The sequence below is a fragment of the Dromaius novaehollandiae genome, chromosome 18, assembly GCF_036370855.1.
Source record: "Dromaius novaehollandiae isolate bDroNov1 chromosome 18, bDroNov1.hap1, whole genome shotgun sequence".
Lineage (NCBI taxonomy): Eukaryota > Metazoa > Chordata > Aves > Casuariiformes > Dromaiidae > Dromaius > Dromaius novaehollandiae.
In genome coordinates, this window is record NC_088115.1 from 9,039,057 (window position 1) to 9,060,082 (window position 21,026).

At 45.6% G+C, this 21,026-nt stretch overlaps 1 protein-coding gene across 4 annotated transcripts in view; it reads right to left on the reverse strand.

Annotated features, from left to right (window-relative positions):
* The window catches only part of TMEM94 (transmembrane protein 94), a 54,384-nt gene extending 34,532 nt beyond the window's left edge, over window positions 1–19,852 (reverse strand). For all 4 annotated transcript variants that reach the window (XM_064522596.1, XM_064522597.1, XM_064522595.1 and 1 more), the window contains exons 1-2: window positions 19,710–19,852; window positions 11,273–11,399 (exon numbers count right to left, since the gene is read on the reverse strand). In XM_064522596.1, coding sequence (XP_064378666.1) covers window positions 11,273–11,296 — 24 coding nt within the window. In that variant the 5' untranslated portion in view covers window positions 11,297–11,399; window positions 19,710–19,852. The remainder of the gene's footprint in view (window positions 1–11,272; window positions 11,400–19,709) is intronic.
* Between the last annotated feature and the right edge of the window lie 1,174 nt (window positions 19,853–21,026).

Below are 21,026 nucleotides of genomic sequence, written 5' to 3' on the forward strand. Positions count from 1 at the left end.
CCCAGCTCTGCAAGCGCATCTCAGTTCTGATCTGCTCTTTTCTTCCTGTTCCGTAGCTGAGTGGCTTCATGATGAACATCCAGCGGAAGGTAACCCTGGACTTCAGATTCGTTTGCACTGATGGTCCAATCCAGAACTGCAACATGAGTGTCAGGAAGTGGCACATAGCTGCTCTCTAAACTACCATCTACTACACACCTCAGGGAAAATTCAGAACAGCAAATTCTGGCCAGGAAGACTCTAGCAATGCTGCTTCAGCTGCAGTTTTACAGAACTAAAAATAATCCTGCTGTAATTTTCATTCTCTGTGTCAGTTTTAGGGAATAAAGGAAGCAGTTCTGTGTTGTTCTTGGAGGCAGCCCAGGTAACATCAGTGCAGGACTAAACATAGCAGCCTCACAAAGACTCCCAGAGGAGAAGATGGCAGGTAGCGTAGCTGGCAACGGAGGTGCTGCTGCACCAGGGAGTGCTGCAAGCGGGAGTGCCGGGGAGCACGCAGAGCAAGTGGCAACACAGCTTCTCTCTCTCCGCTGACTACTGCCTGTTTGGGGCACAGCAAAGCACCCACAAAAACACTTACTCATTGTTTCTAAGACAGGGAAAGCAGCCAGCTAAATAAAAGACACAGAATGAAAGGCAGCAATAATAACAGGGACTTTAACTGAAAAGCAAAGTTTGCTTAGACATTGCTGAGCTGGTTCCAATGGATACATCAAGGTGCTGCAGAAGAAATGAGAGGAAAGCTGCACTTTATGCCAACATCTAGTACAGTCACACACTGCCTAGAAAGAGAAAATGTCATATCACAGTAGGCAGTGAGAGGAAAAAGGGAGCAAATCCAAAGGTAATTGCAAAGGTTCCTGAAATACTTGCACACCTGCTCCAATCTTTACACCAGAGTTGCTGTTTTGCCATAGGATCAGTCAACGCAGGGTAAAGGCAGGTGTGCCCAAAGGAACGTGGCTGTAGTAAGTGAGAAAGGGCAAGTGGTAAATGCAGCAGTGTTGGGAAGGAAGAACAGCAGGAACGAGAGGGATTGTTAAAAACACATCTTGGGAAGACACTTAAAACCTGGAGCATATAGCAAAGCATGCAGACACAGCCAGCATGGTACGCACCTGCTGTAACGACGTGAGTGAGCGGCCGCCTGCGGAGACTCAGAGAGCCCACTGCAGGCCAGCCGCAAGGGAAAGCGCTTGGAGGCACGAAATGAAAGGGACAACTGAGAAGAGCCACCCTGAGCTCCTGGCAAGGGGCAGCTGTAGGTTTTCACAGCAAGATCTGCCTTGCTCAGTCATCAACTGCTAATGAGGCATTTTTCAAAAGCCCAAAAGTAAATCCTTCCATACAGCAGACCGAGAAGCCTTTAAGCTGGCCCAGAGGGACCTTTTTAGCCTTTCATCAGCTTCAAGTGTTCTTCCTGCCCCAAAACGGGAGGTGAGCACCCCAGGGTGAAGAAGGCAGCTCACCAGAGGTGTCAGGTCATTAACAAAAATCTCAACATTCACATCTTTGCATTGGAAAGTTGCGTCTGAAGGGTAACTCACTAATTTTCAGGTAAAAGCAGAAACAGCTAGACAACACCTTCCTACCCACCCACGCGCATTTAGCAGAAGGCTTCCTCCGAAGAATAAAAAAAGAAGCAGCAGATGATAAATTCCAGGTTACAGTAAAAGCAGGCCCCGCATGGATATCATGAGGCATTTTAAAAGGTTGTACTTTCCTTTTGCCCATGACCACAGAGAAAAGTCCGGAGGAGAAAATAAGCAGCTACTTCCTCCTTCGCCTGGAAAGGCCCAGAGAGCACTCGAGCCCCTGCGAGTGCACTTAGGGCTCTTCGGGAGCTGACTCTCCCCGGCTCTGAGAGTCTTAGTCCGAGGCGTGACGGATGCCAGGTAAGCCAAGGCTGATTGCTACCCTCTGCCTCGCAGATGATACCGCATCTCCCTCAGAGTTGTAATCTGCAGCATGGCTATTAAGGAAAAAGTGCACAGTGCAGGAGAAGATGTTTTGTACATGTGATTTTATTTTCTAAAGGAAACTACTACACTGAGGAGGGGAACGGAAGGCAGGCTGAAAAGATCAGTGAATAAGTTCATCTTTTCTCTACTTTCAGTAAATACCCTAAATGTTAAATTACTGCTTAGCTTGCCTAGAAACATCAGGGAGGGGGAACCTGAGCTAGATTTTGCAAACACCCCATTTTAGGAGCTGGTCTGGCTCTTCAGGAAGGAGATGAGAAGCATTTCATGGCTGGAGGAAGCAGAGCCATAGAATCAGTAGTCTTTTCTTTGCCGTCTCTGCTCATTTGGCTCTCCATCGTCTGACATGGGGACATAAGTTGGCAGACACCCAGCGCAGGCTGATCCAGGAGCTTGTTTAAACCTATAGCCTTGTCTGGCTCACAGCAAAAAGACTTCTTTTGCTTTCTTCATGAGCTGCAAGGGCCTTATCAGACTGATAGGTAGGGAAAGAGTGATTATCTTCTGATTTTCCTCCCACAATGTGGAGTTGTTCCCAAGCACCATCACGCAGTCACGTCTGCTTCCCGTGGCCCACCTTAATCCTAACAGACACTCACCGCTGGCTCCTGATCTCTCCTCCTAAAATTCCCATCCTGCTCTTTCATACACAGAGCCATTCAAGAACATCTTCAAAGTTTAATAGCTATTCTCACACCCTCTGCTAACTGATGAAAGATAAATGACTTGCTCCCTCCTTCAAGAGGAGCAAACAAGTAGAGTTCAGCACGTATACACGTGAGAGATGGCACAAAATACTATATTAGATTGAAGTCCCCCTATATTTTCATACAACCATTACACATCCATAGTAGCTCATTTATTTCCTGTATCAGTATGTGTTGATACAAGATGTGTTGTTGTAGCATATTTGCCAAATATTTTTTTTAAACAATACTGGAGCACAAATACATATTTTGCCTTATAAAATTCACCCTCCCAACTGCTTCTGTAGACATGTAAGTAGATTCAGTGCAGCAAATTGGTAGACAACCTCTGTCGTCTGCAGATTCAGTCTCTTGCAGAGTAAGGGCTCCTCACCAAGAGCGCTGTGCAGTTTAATATAACTGCCTTTAAAAAGATTGTTTAAGCAAACAAGGGAACAGAAAACAGAAGATTCACTAGAAGCTTTAATTTGCATAGACCACAATTCCACGTATCTTATTCAGGGGTATGGAGAGCCCCTACTAGGCAGCTGTCAGATTGTTTCCTTCATTCCTGGCTGCACATACTAGACCCCCCTTTTTAACACTTCAATTCAATTGCTTTTCAGATTTAAACTGTTGGAGGAGAGAAACAGGTCAGCAGAATGTTCCTCCTTTTTCTGAGAGCTATTTTGCATTCCTCCAGCAGAAACAAGAAGGTAGTTTTTAATTTGCCAATGATATTTTTGCAAGCTATTAATCTATTTCAGGGATCCTACCTCCTGAAATACAAGCATTATTCACAGTTTCAAAAGCACATGAGAAGGAGTAACTCCTCCAGATACATTTGCATTCAGTACTGCAAGTCAGATTCTTGCTTAGGATAAGGCACAGTATGACCCACAGCTTTTTTTGCTCCCATCAGAGAGGGTGGCAGACATCAGACACCACAGCATGCCGTTTCTTGGGGCAACATTTCTTACTGCAGGCTAGTGCTAGGGAGGGATTTATTTTTGTTTTGAAACAAATCATACATCAGTATGCTAGAGCTCTGTCCTACCACGGCTGCTGAGTTAATGCTTAGACCGCCTGCAATCACATATTCATTGTACAAAATTACACAGCCGTAGCAGGCAAAGCCAATGGATAGGCCATTCTGGGCAAGCTTCCCTTTACTACCTACACCCTCGGACCCAATTGTATTTGTTGTCTTTCTGGGTGCTCAGCTGGTTACTGTTGAAAAGGGGTCTGATTCCCGACTCCTGGCAGCAGTGCTTGTCCAGTGACCCAGACTGCGTGACACCTCCACCCTCACACATTCACGCTCCACATTCAGTAAAGGATAATCTTTTGATTAAGACTCTGGACTAACTGTCAGGACACCCGAATTCTGCTCTTGCTTCTGCCACAGATTTCTCTATGACAGCGGGAAAATCGCAGACTCCTCTGTGCCTTAGTTTCTCCCCTCTTTAATGGGACTACCACCTCCCGACCAACTGGAGGTGTTGTGAAGATTATAATATTCCCCAACCCACTTGAACACTGCTGGAAAGCATAGAAAAAAGAAACATAATTATCTGCATGATTCAGGTAGCTCCATCAAGCACATCACAGCTCTGTGGGGACCACTGCCTTCAAAACTGGACACACAAGGAAAGGCATCAGAAAGCACAACCAACACAGCTATTAAACTTGGTTTAAATGCCACCTGACACAAGCTTGGCAACCACCGTTTAGCTGTGGGTGGTCTTAAATCAAATGAAACAAGCAAAGCCTTCAGCACAGCAGTGCCCAAATTAATGGACAGAGCGATAGTCAACAACTGTCTCCTTCCTCCATCTGTAGCCACGGTATGAAAGGCAGCCCAGACCTCCCCCGATTCCTGGACAAAAGAGCTCCCACGGCTCGGTAACGGGGTGCCTGCGGGGGCTCCCGCGTGGAAGCAGACGTCGAGGCTCCCTGCCGTTCATCGCTAACAGGGCCTGCAGATTCACACTGCAAAGAGACGCAGCAGCAGCAGCAAGGATCTCTGAGCAATCTGGCCAGAGTGGCACTAACCAGCCATCTGAATCAGCACTGCGTTTTGGTGTCAACGGAGTCCATTTTAATCCAGGCAGTGACATTCAAATTTTATGCCCTCTCTAAAGCACAGCGTTAGATGCCAACAGCCACGATCAACCATTCCACACGGCTAACGCAAAGCTCGGTGCTCTCTTCCTTGCTCAGCTAGTGGCAGTTCAACAGCAGAGAGAGGAGCCTGCTCCCCAGGTAACACCCAGTTCTGAACTGCACCGTCCCCAGTCTGTCTCCTTGGTCCTCCTCGCAGCAGCAAATCCCCAGCCATAGTTACCTGCCCCACCAGGCTGCTGGCAGGATGAGGTAGTGTTTATGCAGTGCTTTAAAGCTCACCTGTGCTAGGCAATTGTCAAGCTTTAGTTACCATAATGTATCTAGTTACAGTATTTCCCCAAGTTCAGAAAGCAGTTAGGGGTCCATATTTATTCCAGCTTCAACACAAAGTACAATGCTTTGGGCCAGTGCAGAGCTTACTCCAGAGGACGTTAATCTCCTCCTGAGGCCAGCAATGCTCAGAAACCCAGCGAACTTCAGTGCATCTTTCATCCTCTCCCCCCCCCCCCCCCCGCCCCATTTATTTCCTCCCCTTCGCCACTTCTTTATCTGGAGACTTTGAGAACTAAAACTGTGACACAACCTAGAAGGTGAACTGTAAGACATGTTTCGAGGGGTAAGGAGGTTCAACAGCTACAGATCACAGCACATGCAAGAAACAAGTAAACTTGAGACATGAAGCAGAGAGGCAGCAAAACAGGAGTCAGCAGATAAAGTCATGTTTGCCCCTCCACTTGGCTTTAGAATTAAATCTGCAGTTTAATACAGAGCTTCTTTCCCCACCCTCTCCATCACCAAGACATTCCCTAGCTAAAATTATCATTCCCTGCTTCATTTGCTGGCATAACCTCTTTCCCCAGAACCTCAAAGCCCTTCATGCACCATCACATCAGGCAGGATGGAGGCTGGGGAAGGAAGGAGGGAAAGCCATTTTGAATGTAAATGCTAAGGGAGAGAAACTTACTTTGCGGCATTTGCCTCGGTGGGGGATCCAGAGATCAGCCTGCTTAAAGAGCATCTGGGCTAAATTCCTGCACCACTTCCACAGCAACTTCCCCTGCTGCTGCCCTCCCGAAATGAGAGAGCAAAAGAGGGAGAGCGAGCCAGACTGTGCAGAGCCCAGCGCTGCAGAGAATGAGACAGAAGCAGCAGAGTGAAGCACCAGTCTGCTGATTAATTCAGCCTGTTTCCAGTCATGCTGCAGATCCAGCAAGGAGGCGGCGAATGGGGGGAGGGATGAGGGATAGAAAGGGGGAAAAAAAGGGAAAGAGAGAAGAAAGTTTGCACAAGATAGCACCAGCTGTCTGTAAAAACGGTCCATTCATAAGATGGAGCCAACACAGCCAGAATCCCTGGGTTCCCAGCCTGCAGAGATGCATATGTGTGCACAGTGAGGGATGGTGCTGACAGACAGGGGTCTGTGGAAAAGCAGATGGCAAATTAGACAGGACAAAGTGCTATAAAATATACTACTGGAGAAGGAAAACCTGAGCAGGCCAGGAAAAAGGACTAGATAGAGACAAAGAGATCCAAGAATCCTAATCCCCCTACATAAATCTAGGGGAGTCATCCAGATGACTCCACAGCTTTGGATTCAAGATCAATTAGAAAAAAAAAATCTTATTTAAATGATTTGAGATGGCTACAGGTACATTGTGAAGTGTTCCCTCCCTTTACCCTTCTTGATGGAAAAAGCAGCAAAAGCCCTTCTCAGCATCAAATATTCATACATCCTGAGCCGCACAAGCTAAAACAGAAGGTGCCTGCAGATTACTCATAGCCGTGTGCCGTATCTGGGGCTCCCCGCTCACTGACACCTGGGCAGTGGCGCAGAGAGGGTAAAGGATTAGCGCAGACAGGGAACGCCTCAGCAGAGCGGGAACAAAATGACATGAAATGGAATAAACAGGTATTCGGAGGTGAAGCAGAAATGATCCTTCTCTCTCATTCTCATCTTTTACGGGAACGCTTCCCTCCTGTTGTTAAAGGAAAGCACAGCATCTTTATAAGTGGGTTTTTATAAAGCTCCTGCTTCAGTGCTGTCCTGATTCTGTCGGGGGCCTCCCAGCTCTGCCAAGCAATCATTAAAACAATTACTTTCGCACCATATAGAAAGGGGTGAACTGACCCAGTCAAGAAAGACGTCAATAGTTTGCCAAGGACCCAGCCTGTATAAAAAGAAACAGACACACTGCAAAGAGCTCCAGTGCCAGCATTTAATGTAGTTTTGAAGACTATGCCTCAGTACTCATCTACTGTCCCTGGCCGAGCTTTTCATTTCCTTTCCTTCCCTGAGATTCAGATGCCTAAATTGGCACAGCCCATCTGCTGCATTTAAAGCCAGAAATGCAGACAACAGAGTTCCCCATATTTACAATAACCCCAAAGTAGGGTAGATCTAAGAGAACCCCAAAAGACCTAGTTCTCATCGCTGTGCTGGCACTGAGTTACACATTGGTATGTAATTTCACGGATGTCTTAAAGCCAAAGTTAAAGGGAAACAGTGCATTTAGTGTCACTTCAGGAGAAAGCTAGTGAGAGAGCAGGGCGAGAAAGAGGGAAGAAGATACCCTTCATCTTTCTGCAGGGCGTTTTATTTCCTAGACAACAATTTCAAACTGCAGAGAGGAACAAGGTGTCCTAAGGCCACAATTTTTCCTTCCCTCCTCTTTTCCTACTAAGAAACTAAACTCACTTCCCCACTTCAACACAAAGAAAAAAACTAAGAAAAAAAAAAAAGAAACAACCAATACCACCGAGATGGTGTTAAAATGGGCAAACCCTCACACAACATACATGAATCAACCCCTTATCTCAGTGCTTGCTGGACTGTTTCCCATGGCTCTGCATAAATACCTCCTGGAAACTTAAATGACTGTGAATAGAACAATTGGGTGCTCACAGCGCAAGTCTAGGAGCAACCCTGGTGCTTCATGCAGTGCAGAGGTCCCAACACAGCTTTCTCCCAGCTCTGGAACTCCAGCACAAATGATAATGGACCAAATTGCCTCTTCCTGTTTACTCCACTCTCTGGAGACCTTGCTCTAAAATGTTTCGGGTAGGGCAATGATTTGTGCTGTGCAACTTCCTTCTGATATCAGCTGGTATCATAAATTGCATCTGGCTGTGCATTTGTGCATTTGAAAGAACAGAGCTATAATCTTGAGATCTGAAGATAAAACTGTGGGTTGGAGTGAAAGGCAGAGTACAAAGGCAAAGGCAAGGGGCTGAGACCCATACAAAAACTGCAGCATAGAAAAGAGAAGTCTGTGGAAGAAAGATTGGTGTGTGAAAAGCCATTGGAAGAAGAGCTGAGGTTTTAGAGAAGCAGCACAGCAGGGAATAAAAAACAGAGATACAGTTACAGGCAAGATGAGAAGAGGCAGAGGATTTAGCTACTTTTCAATCCGAAAGCAGGACTGCAGCTCTTGTTAGACATACTGGAACCAGATAGCTGAGGACCAGCAGCACTAGAGCCACGCAGAGCACAGCACAGGCTCCCGTAAGTACATTTCCAGGCTCCGGCCACGAGGCACAGTGCTGTATCCAGGCTGCACCAATCACACCGGGATAATACAGCTCAGCTGTTGCTGGTAATTGTGGTATAGATTATGTCAATAATTTTTAGTAGATGGAGTTGCTTCAAATACAGCCTACATCTAAAGTAACTCAAATGCATGAGTCTCACATTGTCCTGTGGCAATCAGTGAAGCTGTCTACCTTGGTATATGCTTTGCGGGTCCTGGAACAGAGATTCTGGCACCTCCCACGATATTAAGTTCATTTCAAAAATACGCAGAAAATTAAGAAGTCAGGAAAAGAGAAGAAAAGAGCAAGATATCAGCACATTTAATTTAAGAGGTTTTTGGCACTGCTTATAAGATATTCTCTGCCTTTCTCTGCAGTGTCTAGTTTCTGGCAAAAATTGGAAGGAAGCCTACATTACACCTGACAAACTCTGATCCTCAGCCATTTCTGACAACAGAACTGTATTAGCTGACTGGAGCCAGAGGACAAATCTCTTATCCTTGAGTGACAGATGTCTGTGCTGCGGTTGTGCCCAGAGCATGTCTTGTGTTCCAGAAGCACTAACTGTTCATCACACAGATACTAGGCTAAAGAGATTGCTGTCAGCTAGATTTCAGACTGATATTTTCACCCGAGGTTCACGTGATCTTTTAGCATTTTAAAATAAACCTAGCACATCAGATTTGTCACTAAAGTTAGACAGCAGATTAATTTGTTCCCTTATTGACATATAGGCATCCAAGCTCTTCACTTTGGAAAGGAAGATAGATTCCACTTTAAAGGCGATGAAACACGGTTCTGCAGTGTTGAAAAAAAATTAGGAGCAAGCTCATTAATCAACACCAAATAATATACTGCTAACAAGTATGAAACCATGGTCTTTTCTCAGAATCCAGGCAAAGTAAGTGGTAAAATGAAGCCGTGCACATCAGTGGGGGTTTTTTAATTGCTACTGAAAAGAGCGTAGTGATGTTTTCCTTTCATTTTAATGAAACTTCATGAAGCCAGGAAAGGAGCCTAGGACTTCAGAATACCACAGTTCCCCATAACCTGCCACAGTGATGCCTGTGTTGGAGCTCTCAGATCCTACTCAGAACAAACCTCTGCACAGAATGATAATTGCTTCATCTCTTACAATTATCAATACCAGAGTAGCCCAAGATGCTATCAACAGAACAGAGAGATAATTATCTTCATTGGAATGTCACCTCCACAATCATAAAGCAATTGTGCATAAAACAACATAGTTCAAACATGTCCTCAGAGCATACCAGTGGTGAGAGGCTTAGGCATGAGTAAGCCCAAGCCTTTGCGGTCTGTCACACTACAGAACAGCAGTCCCAGCAAATAAGAAGTCTAGCAGGCAAGTGCAACAGTTGATGTGAAATTTTGAGCACCTCCCAAATCGCTTACACTGCTGTGTTAGTATTATAGAGCAGGTCTGTGCCTAGGTGATTATCTAACACTATTTTGCACTAACGAACAAAACCACCTCGTGATGCTGAAAGCACTGTAAACAAAACAGCAAGAAAAGGATGCAGGCAGAACAGAGACAGCAAACACACAATCTGTCAGACAAAGTTTAGCGGGGTGGTGGAGAGAGGGACATGAAAAGAGGCGAAGCCATGGAAGTTCTCTTACCAGAGCCACCTGAGAACTTGGCCTATAGAATCTCCTCTGGTCTCAAGCTACTTCTCCCATTTCTGACTGGGATCCAGAGTAAGGCATGTACCAGCTCACTTTTTTGAGTGACAAATGTATTTAATACTCAGGTGGCTACAGAATATAGCTGAAAAGTAAGTAGCCAGTTAGTGATCCTTATTGATCAAAATCATTCTGGATTTTACTTTTGAGAAGTAGTAACACGTATCAGGTTAATAGTCTCCTGTGAACCACAGCAGATATGTCTTTCTAGCTCCTATTGCAGCAATTCATGAAGATCTCTTTTTTTCTTTGAAGCTGAAAGCACAGCAGGGTAGCAAGAGACAGATTGCTCTTCCACACAATATACAGACTTATCTGGCACTTTCTAGAAATAATATCCTGCAGCATTCCATGGAAAGACATACAATTGCCCAAGAAATGCAAATGCTGATCATCAGAAAAACAGGACTCAGAGGATTTTATTATCATATTTTATTTAAAAAATCTTCTCATGAATTCAGCCTCTCAAACAAAGACAAGCTAAGTGTCCGGGGAAGTGAAGCCCTACCTTTATCCTCAAAAGACACAGCATATGATGACAGTACTTCATATACTTCATCTATGTTGTTCTATGATAGTGCCTCAGTCCTAGCCTGCAAAGGACTCATTCTAGGGATGGGAGTTCTGTTTCTAGGATCCATTCAGCCCCCCATCTCCACTGTGATTCCCTGTAAAGGGTGCTAATTGGAATGTGAGCATTTATCCATGAGGAACACAGCTCATTTAAACAGTTCTGAGGCACAATTTGGGGGCCCGGACAAGCCAAGTTTTATGTAAATTCATCAAGTAGAAATTAATTTCCTAAACTCATTGCCTAGGTTAACTGACATCTCCTAAAACAAAACTAAGTAGCCATTAAAATCCACAGCCAACTCATGAGCACATAAAGAAATCACGAGATTGTTTCCTGGTACTCCCCTACTGATCACTAGGTCTGTTAAGTGTTTTGAAGATCCCTAGCTCTGATCACATTGGCTGTTAATCGATGGGATAGAAAACATGAGCTGACTAGTATGGAACTCATCATTCTGCTGTCTCTGGGCCATCCAGTGGTAGATCCCCTCTACTGATACAAGCAAGTGCATCCCTAGGAGCGTGAAGATGACAGAGCTCCCAACTTTGGTACTAACTGTGGATCATATTGTCACTAGTAATACCAAATTGTCAGTCTTGATTCAAAATAATGAAAGACAAACAAAAGGACTCAAAACTTAAGTTGGAAATGACTCTTACCAGGAGACCTACCTGACACTTCTCCTTCAGCTCCATGGCTATGTGGTTCTGTAAGCATGTCCAGCAAAAGGGGATTGCTCCTCAGGGTAGAGTGTCACTTAGGTAGAGATGATCTTGGCTACATTTATCACATCACCATCTGTGGAAACAGAAGGGGAAGCAGTCAATTTCCCCATATCTCTCCCTTTAGGACAAGAAAGCTATAAAATTCACAAAATTCACATGACAGGACTGGCCCTTAAAAGAAGGAGAGCTGGGGAACAGAAAGTGGTTCTTATGGTGCAGCAACTAGTCCCATTAGTTTAACTTCCCCCAAACTGTCAGCAGTAGATGAATTAAGTTCCCTGCAGCTCACAGTAAGAGTATTATCGCAGACCTGACACACTTTTGGGCAAGCCTCCAGAAAAAGCTGACAAGGCGCTGGATTCCACCAGGTGTTGGAGCAGGCTGTCACCCACAGCTATTTGTCTCACTACTCTTATCTGCCAGGAGCTTTGTCCAGCTAATCTCTAATGGAGCCTACAGTAATGATTCTTCCATTTGCTGAAAAACACATCAAATCTTCCACAAGACTATGCTGCTGGGCTGAGCTTGAATCTGACCACCATTAAGCAGGCCAGACAGCATATAGATGGCCACAACTGCAGATTACCAGGGGACTAGGACATTTTAGTTTAGCAAAACTGTCATTTTAACAGAATTGAGGTAGGAAGCAACTCTGGAGCTCACATCCTTGTTCTTATGTCTCAGCTCCCCCTTGACCTGATATGGCACAAATTTGCTCTCCTTCCATATATAAAAAACATCTTTACTGGCCAAAACAAAGGATCTGGGTGCCTTGCTTAAGAATATTCTCTTAAATAGAACACATTGAGATATTATGAGGTTATGTTATGAGTGGTCTTAGGAAAGAGTCTTTTAGTAGGTTAGTGATGCTTGCTTCTCTTATTTAACAATCACACAGAAGCTCAGGGCTTGGACACATAATTCTTGTAAATCCAAACCAACAAGGAAGTAGCTAGTTCTGCAAATCAATCCAAACAGTGCACACATTTCCTAGACACAACAGGACTGGCCTTGGCGTGCTGGGCTTTACTACCCTAGCCTGCACCCTACTCCCTTCTCCAAAGAAGGAGGACTCTGAAGAGTCCATCCTTAGGATCATCACCTATAGCTCTACTGTCCATAAAGGCATGCCACATCATTTCAAGAAAAACAAAAGACACCTAGAGCTTACTGAGAAAACCACTGCCACCCCACACTGAAGTGTTACATGCAAACATTTCCTCTCAGGCAGGCGAGTGCTGCACCTGCTTTCTGGGAAGCGGCAAATATTCAGCATTCAGGCTGCTGGTTAGCAAAGAACTGCTTGCAGTACAGCAACCACCACTTGCAAGTGCCATTTTCTGGCTGCCGTCTGGCTGGCATATCAATAAAATAAGCCACAAGTCTGGACTCTGCCCTAGTTTTCTGTTCTGTGACCCTTGTCAGCGTGCACACACCAAGGGAATGAAGCTATTCGCAGTTGCTTCATATCCCTGCCAGGCCAATTAGCAATTGCAGAAAGAGGATCAGACAAAGTTACTGGAGCAAAGCTGACAAAGAGGGCTGGGAGTACGAAGGAAGAACCTGCACCTTTGTGTGCTTTCACGCAGCAGCTTGGAGCCTTTAACTTGAGGATCACTTCAGTGTAAGGGGAAGCAAGGAGGAGCTGATTTTTGAGGACAAAATGGTCACTGACAAAACAAGAGCTAGAAAAAAGCTCTATAATTTTTCTTTTAACTTACTTGCAGATCTAGCAAAGGATTTACGCACCTTGCTCTCACTCATATGCAAAAATTAAGTGTCTGAATTTCTCTCTGGATCTGGACTTTAAAGATATAACTATCAGTGACATGACTGGGTAACTGGGAAGCCAAAGTCACAAAAGCAGAACAAGAAAAAACATCCCGAGCTGTTTGTGCTAATCCCATGGAGACTGTATCATTAGTCGTGGTGGGTGGCTCTGGCTGGAGGGAAGGGGCTCAGGCACAGAGACAGCTGGGCAGGAGGCTTCACTGCAACGCAGTAAGTGACATTCTGTTTTAGGCACCAAACTGAAATGTGATCTTGAATGCAAAACACCATTCCTTAAAGTTCAAGGCATATCATTTGCATGTTTAGGAATACCACCCTGAAGTCCTCCAGTGATATGAAGCAGTACACACAACAAGGGTGTTAGACATACAAAAGATTGGCCAGAAAGAGGGAATATTCCCTACCAAGAGAAATTCAAAAGCTGTTATAATGAACAAGGTAATAACAGCTCACAAAAATAACGAGTGGTGCAAGCAGTGCTGCCTCATTATCATATAAGCTTAAGGCTTCTCCGAAGTCTGAACGAACTAATCTGAAACCCATAAGCAGCTCAGTTTCTTTCACACTCCCAATTTAAGGTGTGAACAATAGTTAGATTATAGACATTTCAAACACAGAAAGTAAAGAAGTCAAGCCCTTCCTGTGCCAATCTGGACATACAAAACAAGCAGAATGTTTAATTTTTCAGACCTGAACTACACTTTAAAAACGATTTTTATTAAGAGCCAAAAATTCAAAACAAAGCTAATCCTAGATATGTTAGGATATCCGACTGTTAGAACAACTGTAGCCAAAAGCAAAGACTGGCTACAATGAGAAACAATCTTTCCTAAATTTCTGCACTAGGTTTGGTACTGGAGCCATCTAAAATGTAACATGCCTGTTCCCCCCTCCCCCCACAGGGTTTATCAGAATAAAAAGTCTGCAAGAGTATTTGCAAGAATTATGCCATACCAGTTAAAATCACCATTAGCATCACAGAGGTCTTGCACACAGTCAGAAAACACGGCTTCACAGAACGAGGAGCTGAAGCAGTTCATGAATTCTGCAGGCAGTGCACAATGCACAGATCTGCAGGGACCTGCATTCATCTGCTCCATCCCCCTAAGGTCCTCGGGTGCTCCTCTCCCCTCTGTTTCTGGGATCCCTGTAACTCCCACCACTGGCACACGCGTCTCTCCATCGCCCCTACCCACCATCAGGACATCCCCACACTCTGGACCCACCCTGTGAGTGCTGCGCACTACCATTTCCCCTACTCCAGAGTATCTGCCTCCCCCATCCTCCCATTTTAACTCCCTTCTGTCTGCCTGGGCAGTAAGTCACTCATGCTGTCAACACATTAAACTCTGCCAGACAGCAGGGCAGAAACGAAGTGGGATTGCTCTGTGGGAACATGTTAGTGGGCCTGCTGTGTTAAGCCACAGACAGCGAGATTCTTGAAGCTGTGGCTGCTCTAACCAGACACCAGAGGCTCCGACTGCACCCAGTCTTCCCCTTTTTCCCTCCACTCTCCTTAGGCTGCTGTGCGTTGATGTCTAGAGCAGTCAATGAAATTTGGAATTGGCTGATGTGGCATTCAAATTTCATCGTACTACATCCGAACTGAGAAATACATCCAAACCATCAGGCAGAGTGAAGGTGTTGATCCAACCAACTCAATCTAGTGCTTATATCACTGACAGCAAGCTAACTTTCTGAAAATCCCACAAGCAAAACTGGGCCAATAGTTAGCCCATAGCCACAGGGAGAGGTTCCCAGGGCATGTTACAATGTTTTTATTTTATACTTACAAGAATGTATCAGTTCAGTGCTTGCGTCCACAAGTGTATCTGATACTGACTCAGGCAATTAGAACCAGTATTCAGTAATCTAGATCTCTCCAGATTAAAAAAAACATTCCCATCACCCTTAACTAACTCACTTCTGCCCAGGACTGTGCTGAGGGAAGAGTACTTCTTGTAGTTTGATGTGATTATCAAGTGTTTGAAACATCCTTGCGAACATCAGAAGCAGAGCTTTGCAAAGGTCCATTCAAACATTCACACACCTAATCATCTTTAGAATAACACTGTTATGCAAAGTACAGATAATAAATAAGTGCTATGCTTTCAGATCTTCCATCTAAGGATTTCAGAGCACCGCAAGTTACTAAACCTCACATCAATAGGAGATATCAGTGCTGAAATACAATAAGAAACTATATAGCATGGTATATCATGTACAAAATTTATAACATGACTAGCAAAAGAGAAAGATTAGATAACTAAACGTATAGGTGCTTGGAAAGAAAATTTGTGTTTCAGAAGCACTACAGACTGCAAGTCTTTGGGGAGAAAAAAAATCAACATAATGATAGTGTTTTCCATGTAGTTGTGCATCACTGATACTTTCATGTTATTTACTGAAAATTCCCAACATAAATGAATCTATAAAAAATGTTGGGAAGTCTGAACATCTCTTGCTGCCAAAAGTGAATTCCTCAAGAACAGAAGTCTAAATCGTCACCCAAAATAGAAACACAGGGGAAGAGATAATAACCAAAAAAGCAGCTGCCTTGTGAAGAATGACTGAGATTAGAGCTGATTGTTTTGATATCAGCAGAACCATACAGTCCTCCTACTCATGAATAGCTGATGTCTGCCTGATAATTTGCAACACGGGCACATTTGCTGATAGATGGGCTTCCAAAGGTGCATAAACTGACACTGTCAATTGCCTTGAGACCCACGGAGAGCATAGAGTAATTATAGCAAGAGAACTGGCAGCTACACTTCTTGGCTTCAATATCTGCCTGTGAAGAAACTAACTCGTCAAAATTTGGGCAAGCTATACTTTCTCTGCCTCAATATTCCTGTGTTATAGATAGGGATAACATGTCTGCTTTACAGAGAAACTGTGAAATAAATTTATTAGTATCTGTGAAGTAAGTGAGAGTCTCTGAATTAGTATTGTTTATGTGCTAAGTATTATCAACTCAGCAGTGGTCAAACGCCTCAGTTGCTTGTGGCTGTGAAGAACCTGTAGTGTATTTCAGAGAGACTTCACCTCCCTGACTAAAATGACAGGAATTAAGAGAGCTCTACCTTGAATTAGGAACAGGATTGAACATTGGATGAATTTAAAATTTGGCTTCCAGTTGACAAATTTTGCCTTTCTGGGATAAAATCAGTTTTTATTTTAATCCTATTTGCAGAGAGTTTTCCAGGAAAATTAACCTCTGACTCCTTCCTTCTTTCTTCAGCAAAGGACTCGCACATCAGACTGTTGTTCCAAAGGACAGCGGTGATGTAAAACAGAAGCTGCACAAGGAAGGAGGAAGGGGAATAAGAAATAGCTTTGGTGTGCCAGTCTCTATCTCAGATACGCAGTCCTCAGTCAAAACATAGGTTTACTCGCAAGACTATGATTGGTAAAACAGGATGTAACACAATTAAAAGAACATATTTATTTTTGTTTTGATTTTGTTCTGGTGAGTTAAGAAGTAATTTGACAGATATGATCAAAACAATGATCAACCTAGTTTAATCTATTTTACTATCTCCACAGAGGCCGATACTGTTTCAAATTATGGTATAATAAATCTGAAAGTTATTTGCTGTGCTCATCTTTCTTTCTTGGGGAAAAAAAAGAGAGCTTGTGGATTAAAGATAGCTTTATTTTTTCTGCTTCAGGTACTTGTTTCCTTCTCACAACCTCTGAGCCTGTCACAGCCACAGGTACTCAGTCTGGTTCGAAGTGAGAAATGCAACAAAAGGCCCAATGCTGAATGTCATCAGGGTCCCTCCAGTTTCTGCAGCGGTGGTGAGACATCACCTGCTTTGTGGGATGATACCTTAAATGAGAACTAAAATGTTTTACAGCAGATGTATGGAAGAACTCACTGCAGAAGTGACAGATGTCATTCATCGTCATGACTTGGTAACTATGGTAACCAGGATTATATAACTACCTCAATTTTAAAAAATACTGACATGCCAGAAAAACACAAAAAGGCAACAGCCCCCCCCCCCAAATTTTTTAAAAGCCCGTATTGTATTTATAGGCTCTCCTGGCAAATCAATTTTTGCTGACCTACATAGGCCCATAGATAAAAGTGTAGCTTTTTCTCTAAATTCCAGCTTATAAATAAGGGTGCTATACACGTAATTGTTTACAGTAGATGTAGGCAGAAACACTCTTATACCAGTGTTTGCCATCTGGAGATATTTAACAAATGTAACACTGATGGGATGGTGTTCTTCGAGAGCTCCCCAGGAGAAGCACAGCACCTGAAGGCCATTAGTAAGATCAAGCTCGTACACACATTCAAAACAAAGCACAGCCCTTACATAGGACCAGTTTAGTAGATTGTGCATTTTGCCATTCTCACAACAAGTTTCATTAAAGTTTTTTGATGAACAACTTTTGTGCCTTATTTACTGTACAAATGGTCCCATATGTAATTACAGATGTTTAAACCCAACAAACTCAGAGCAGACTCTGCTCCCTGCGGGCCAGGCGGCAGGACACTACCCAAGCCCTAGCAGGACTCTCCTTCTGGCCAGCCCTACAAAAGGACTCGTCTTTCGGCCAATCCTCCGTGGCCCCAGCCCTGCTCCTGGCCAAGCCCACCCAGTCACAGGGGTATATAAGCCCTCACCACCCACCCACTGCTTTTGGGATGTCCTTCTGCTTGGAGCAACTTGTTCTCAGGAGTGCTTGCTGTGGCTTCCCATGGCCTGTGTCTGGGTAGGGATGTAACAGAGGTAAGGCTGTCCTCAAAGTTATGGAGACTTAAACAGTTTGAACTGTAATGTGACAAATGGAGGAAAAAGGTTTATTGTCTTGGTTCCACTTAAAGTAATAATATCTGTTTTATTACCTAGGCTAAAAGTACTGATACCTTAATCTTCTCATCAATTAAAAATGTTCATGGTGTGTTTCTTAAAAAGCCACAGTTAAGAAGCATGTTTATGCAAAGTCTTTTATGTGCTCAGATAAAAGAGAACAAAGAAATATAAGTCACTACTATACAGGATGCAAGGTATCTTACGCAAAACCACCACAGCCTAACAATTTATATGCCTGTATCAAGCAGGGTTTTTTCTTTTTTAGAAAGCAAGACTAATATGCTTGCCCAGTTATTCCAACTTTGCTACAGTACTTGAGCAAGCCCTTTATAGCAGAGTACAGGGGATGTTAAGGTGTAACATTTTGTTTACGTAGAAATTTACATTTCAAACAAACCTGAAGTATTTCATAGGTGTCATGTACTACACAATTGTATTTCACTGTGTATGAGCTGTATGTTCAGCTATGAACCTATACTGCAATTGTTGATGTAGAAACATAGCTTTTTTTGAAAAGCACACTATAACTTTTTTTCCTCAAAAACCTGAAAATACTTTGTATTACCTGGTAGCTGCTTCAGGAAGAGGGGTAAGTGCATTAGGATGATATCTGCTGCTATTTGGTAACTTTAAACACTGATAAGACTAACTTGGAAGAAACTTTTTTGTGGTGTGCGCTGTCTTTTTGTGTGGACTGAGACTTAAATGCATAACCAGAACACTGTCTGCAGATTTCCTTTGCTTTTTAGCTACCTTTTGGGTACATAGTGTCATCTAAGAGAAACTCCTTGTGCTGTATGTGATGGGACTTTTAACTGGGATTTTTAGGCCTTTCCTTATTAAATGGCTTGTGTCACCCTGATAGGGGAAAGTGTCTCAACAATTGACAAATGGTAATAGTATAATCCAAGAACTAGAAAAATCACAACTTTTGGAGGTAAAACAAGTGGAAGTCTGAGGCAAAACAGACTGTGCCACAGATGCCTGCTGAGCAAAAGACTGAGAGGAGGTAGGAGCAAGCGTGAAGCAAACTGAAACAACTGGCTGTATTAACAGATGGCTGTACTATCCCAGGCTGCTGTCTCAGCTTGTAAAAGATTTAGGCAAGTGGGTTAAAGGCACTTTATTCAGAATTTGGGATTTTTCCCTGAAGCCTTTATGTACAGTATGAAACTATTGCTGCAGCCTGCAATGACAGCAGTGAGCTTGTGAAAGCAGGCTGAGTGCAGCGTGCAAACTCCTGCTAAGTCTGCTCGTTTGCCTTGGTTTTGGGGGCAGGGGGCTGTGTGTGGCAGCGTGGGCCCTTCCCTCACGGGCACAGATTCCCGCCCAGCTCCCTGCGGCAGGGAGTCACCGTGCTGTGCAGGAGCCCGACTGGAACACGCAGAGGAGCGAGCGGAAGGGCTGGGGCACCGAGACCCCCGCGGCTGCCCGAACACCCCGGCTGTGCCCCGGGCCGAGGCGACGGTGACGGGCGGCAGGTGAGCAGCCGGGCCAGGCGCGCCTCACGGGCAGCACGTGCCGCAGCTCCTCCGGTGCGCGGCGCTTCCCCCCTCCCCTCCCGAGCCGGCGGCTGCGCAGCGGGGGCGGGAGGGCGGCCTGAGGGGAAGGCGCCGCAGGAGCCCTGCCTCCGGCCTCCCCCCCCGCCGCGGCGGGCAGGGCAGCCCCAGGCCGAGGCGGGCCGGGGGGACACCCCGGGCCCCGCTGCGCGGCGGGACGGTGCCCGGCCGCGCCCCGCCCCGCCGCCCGGCCGTACTCACCCGCCGCGCCGGGCCGTCTCGGCGGGGCAGCCGCTCGCCCGCCTGGCCTCCCCCCGCGCCGCCAGGGCCGCCATCTGGGTCACTGGCACCCCCCCACCCGCGTCACGGCGCCGGGGACCCGGGGCGGCGCTTCGGGCCCCCCTGAACAAGGCGGCGCCTGGTTGGTGGGACCCCGCGCGGCCGCCCTCATGCGGCGCGGTGATTGGTTAGGCGGCGGTGGCGCGCGAAGCCGAGCATCCGCCCCGGCGGCGGAACGGGGCTGGCTCTGAGGAGCGCCTGGGCGGGCGGTCCGCCCTGAGGAGAGCGCGCCCTGCCCTCGCGGCGGCCCGGAGGGACAGAGCCATCCCGGCGGCGGCTGCGTCCCCTCCTCTGCTGCCGGAGGAGCAGTGCTGGGGGGACCGAGCGCGGCCCCAAGGCCGTGGCAGAGGCAGATCACGGCCGGGGGGGGGATGGGGGCCCCTCGGGCAGGGCCGTCGCCGGTTTCCCCTCTGAAAAGCCGCTTTTGCCGTAGGGCCGTGGGAGGCCGCGGAGGCGCAGGAAGCCAGGCCACAGCGGGAGCGAGCATAGGCAGCCGGTAATCTAGAGAGGCATCTACACCGCTGCAGAGCCCGGGAAGGAAACCGGAGGTGTGAGGCGGCGACGGCTCGCTTTGCCTCGCCTCCCTCTGCGGAGGTTCGCGCTTTGTGTCTGAATTACCGAGGACGGGCTGGATGGAAGAGATGTGTCCCTCAGGCTTGATGCTCTTACCGTCCCTATAGTTTCCTATGCAAAACTGATGTTCGCTACTGCGTTAAACTACCAATGACAACCTGACACAGTCATCTTTAATTTTACAGCAATAGATTACAGAACACAAGGAATTTGAGTCTTGCATGGTTTTCCTTGCAGATGAAGTCTTAGACAGGAATGTAGCACTTCAGGAATGTGCTCTCTAGTCCTCTCAGACAGCCTGCTTTCAGTGTCTGAGCTGAATATGTGTACAGATTGCAGCTCTACAAGGTAGACTTCAGCTCTCTTAAATATAATCTAAATCTTAGTATGAAGAATGAAGCCCCAAAATATCTAGTTTTCTTGAGCTTGTAGTTGCAATAAATCCCTAGAATCAGGTGTGGGGGAACAGAACTTAGTACACTTGAGTGACACTAAATTCTCATGGTGCCTTAGAAGCAATAAAAAGGCAGGTCCGGGGAGTTTTCTGTTCTAACTCAGACACAGTGCAAGGAAAAGGAAGAGGCTGGATGAGCTACTGAAGTTTTAATAGTGTAAGTTCATGAGCTGTGTTTAGTGCTGCATGAGCATCTGTTGTTCTTCTTTTGG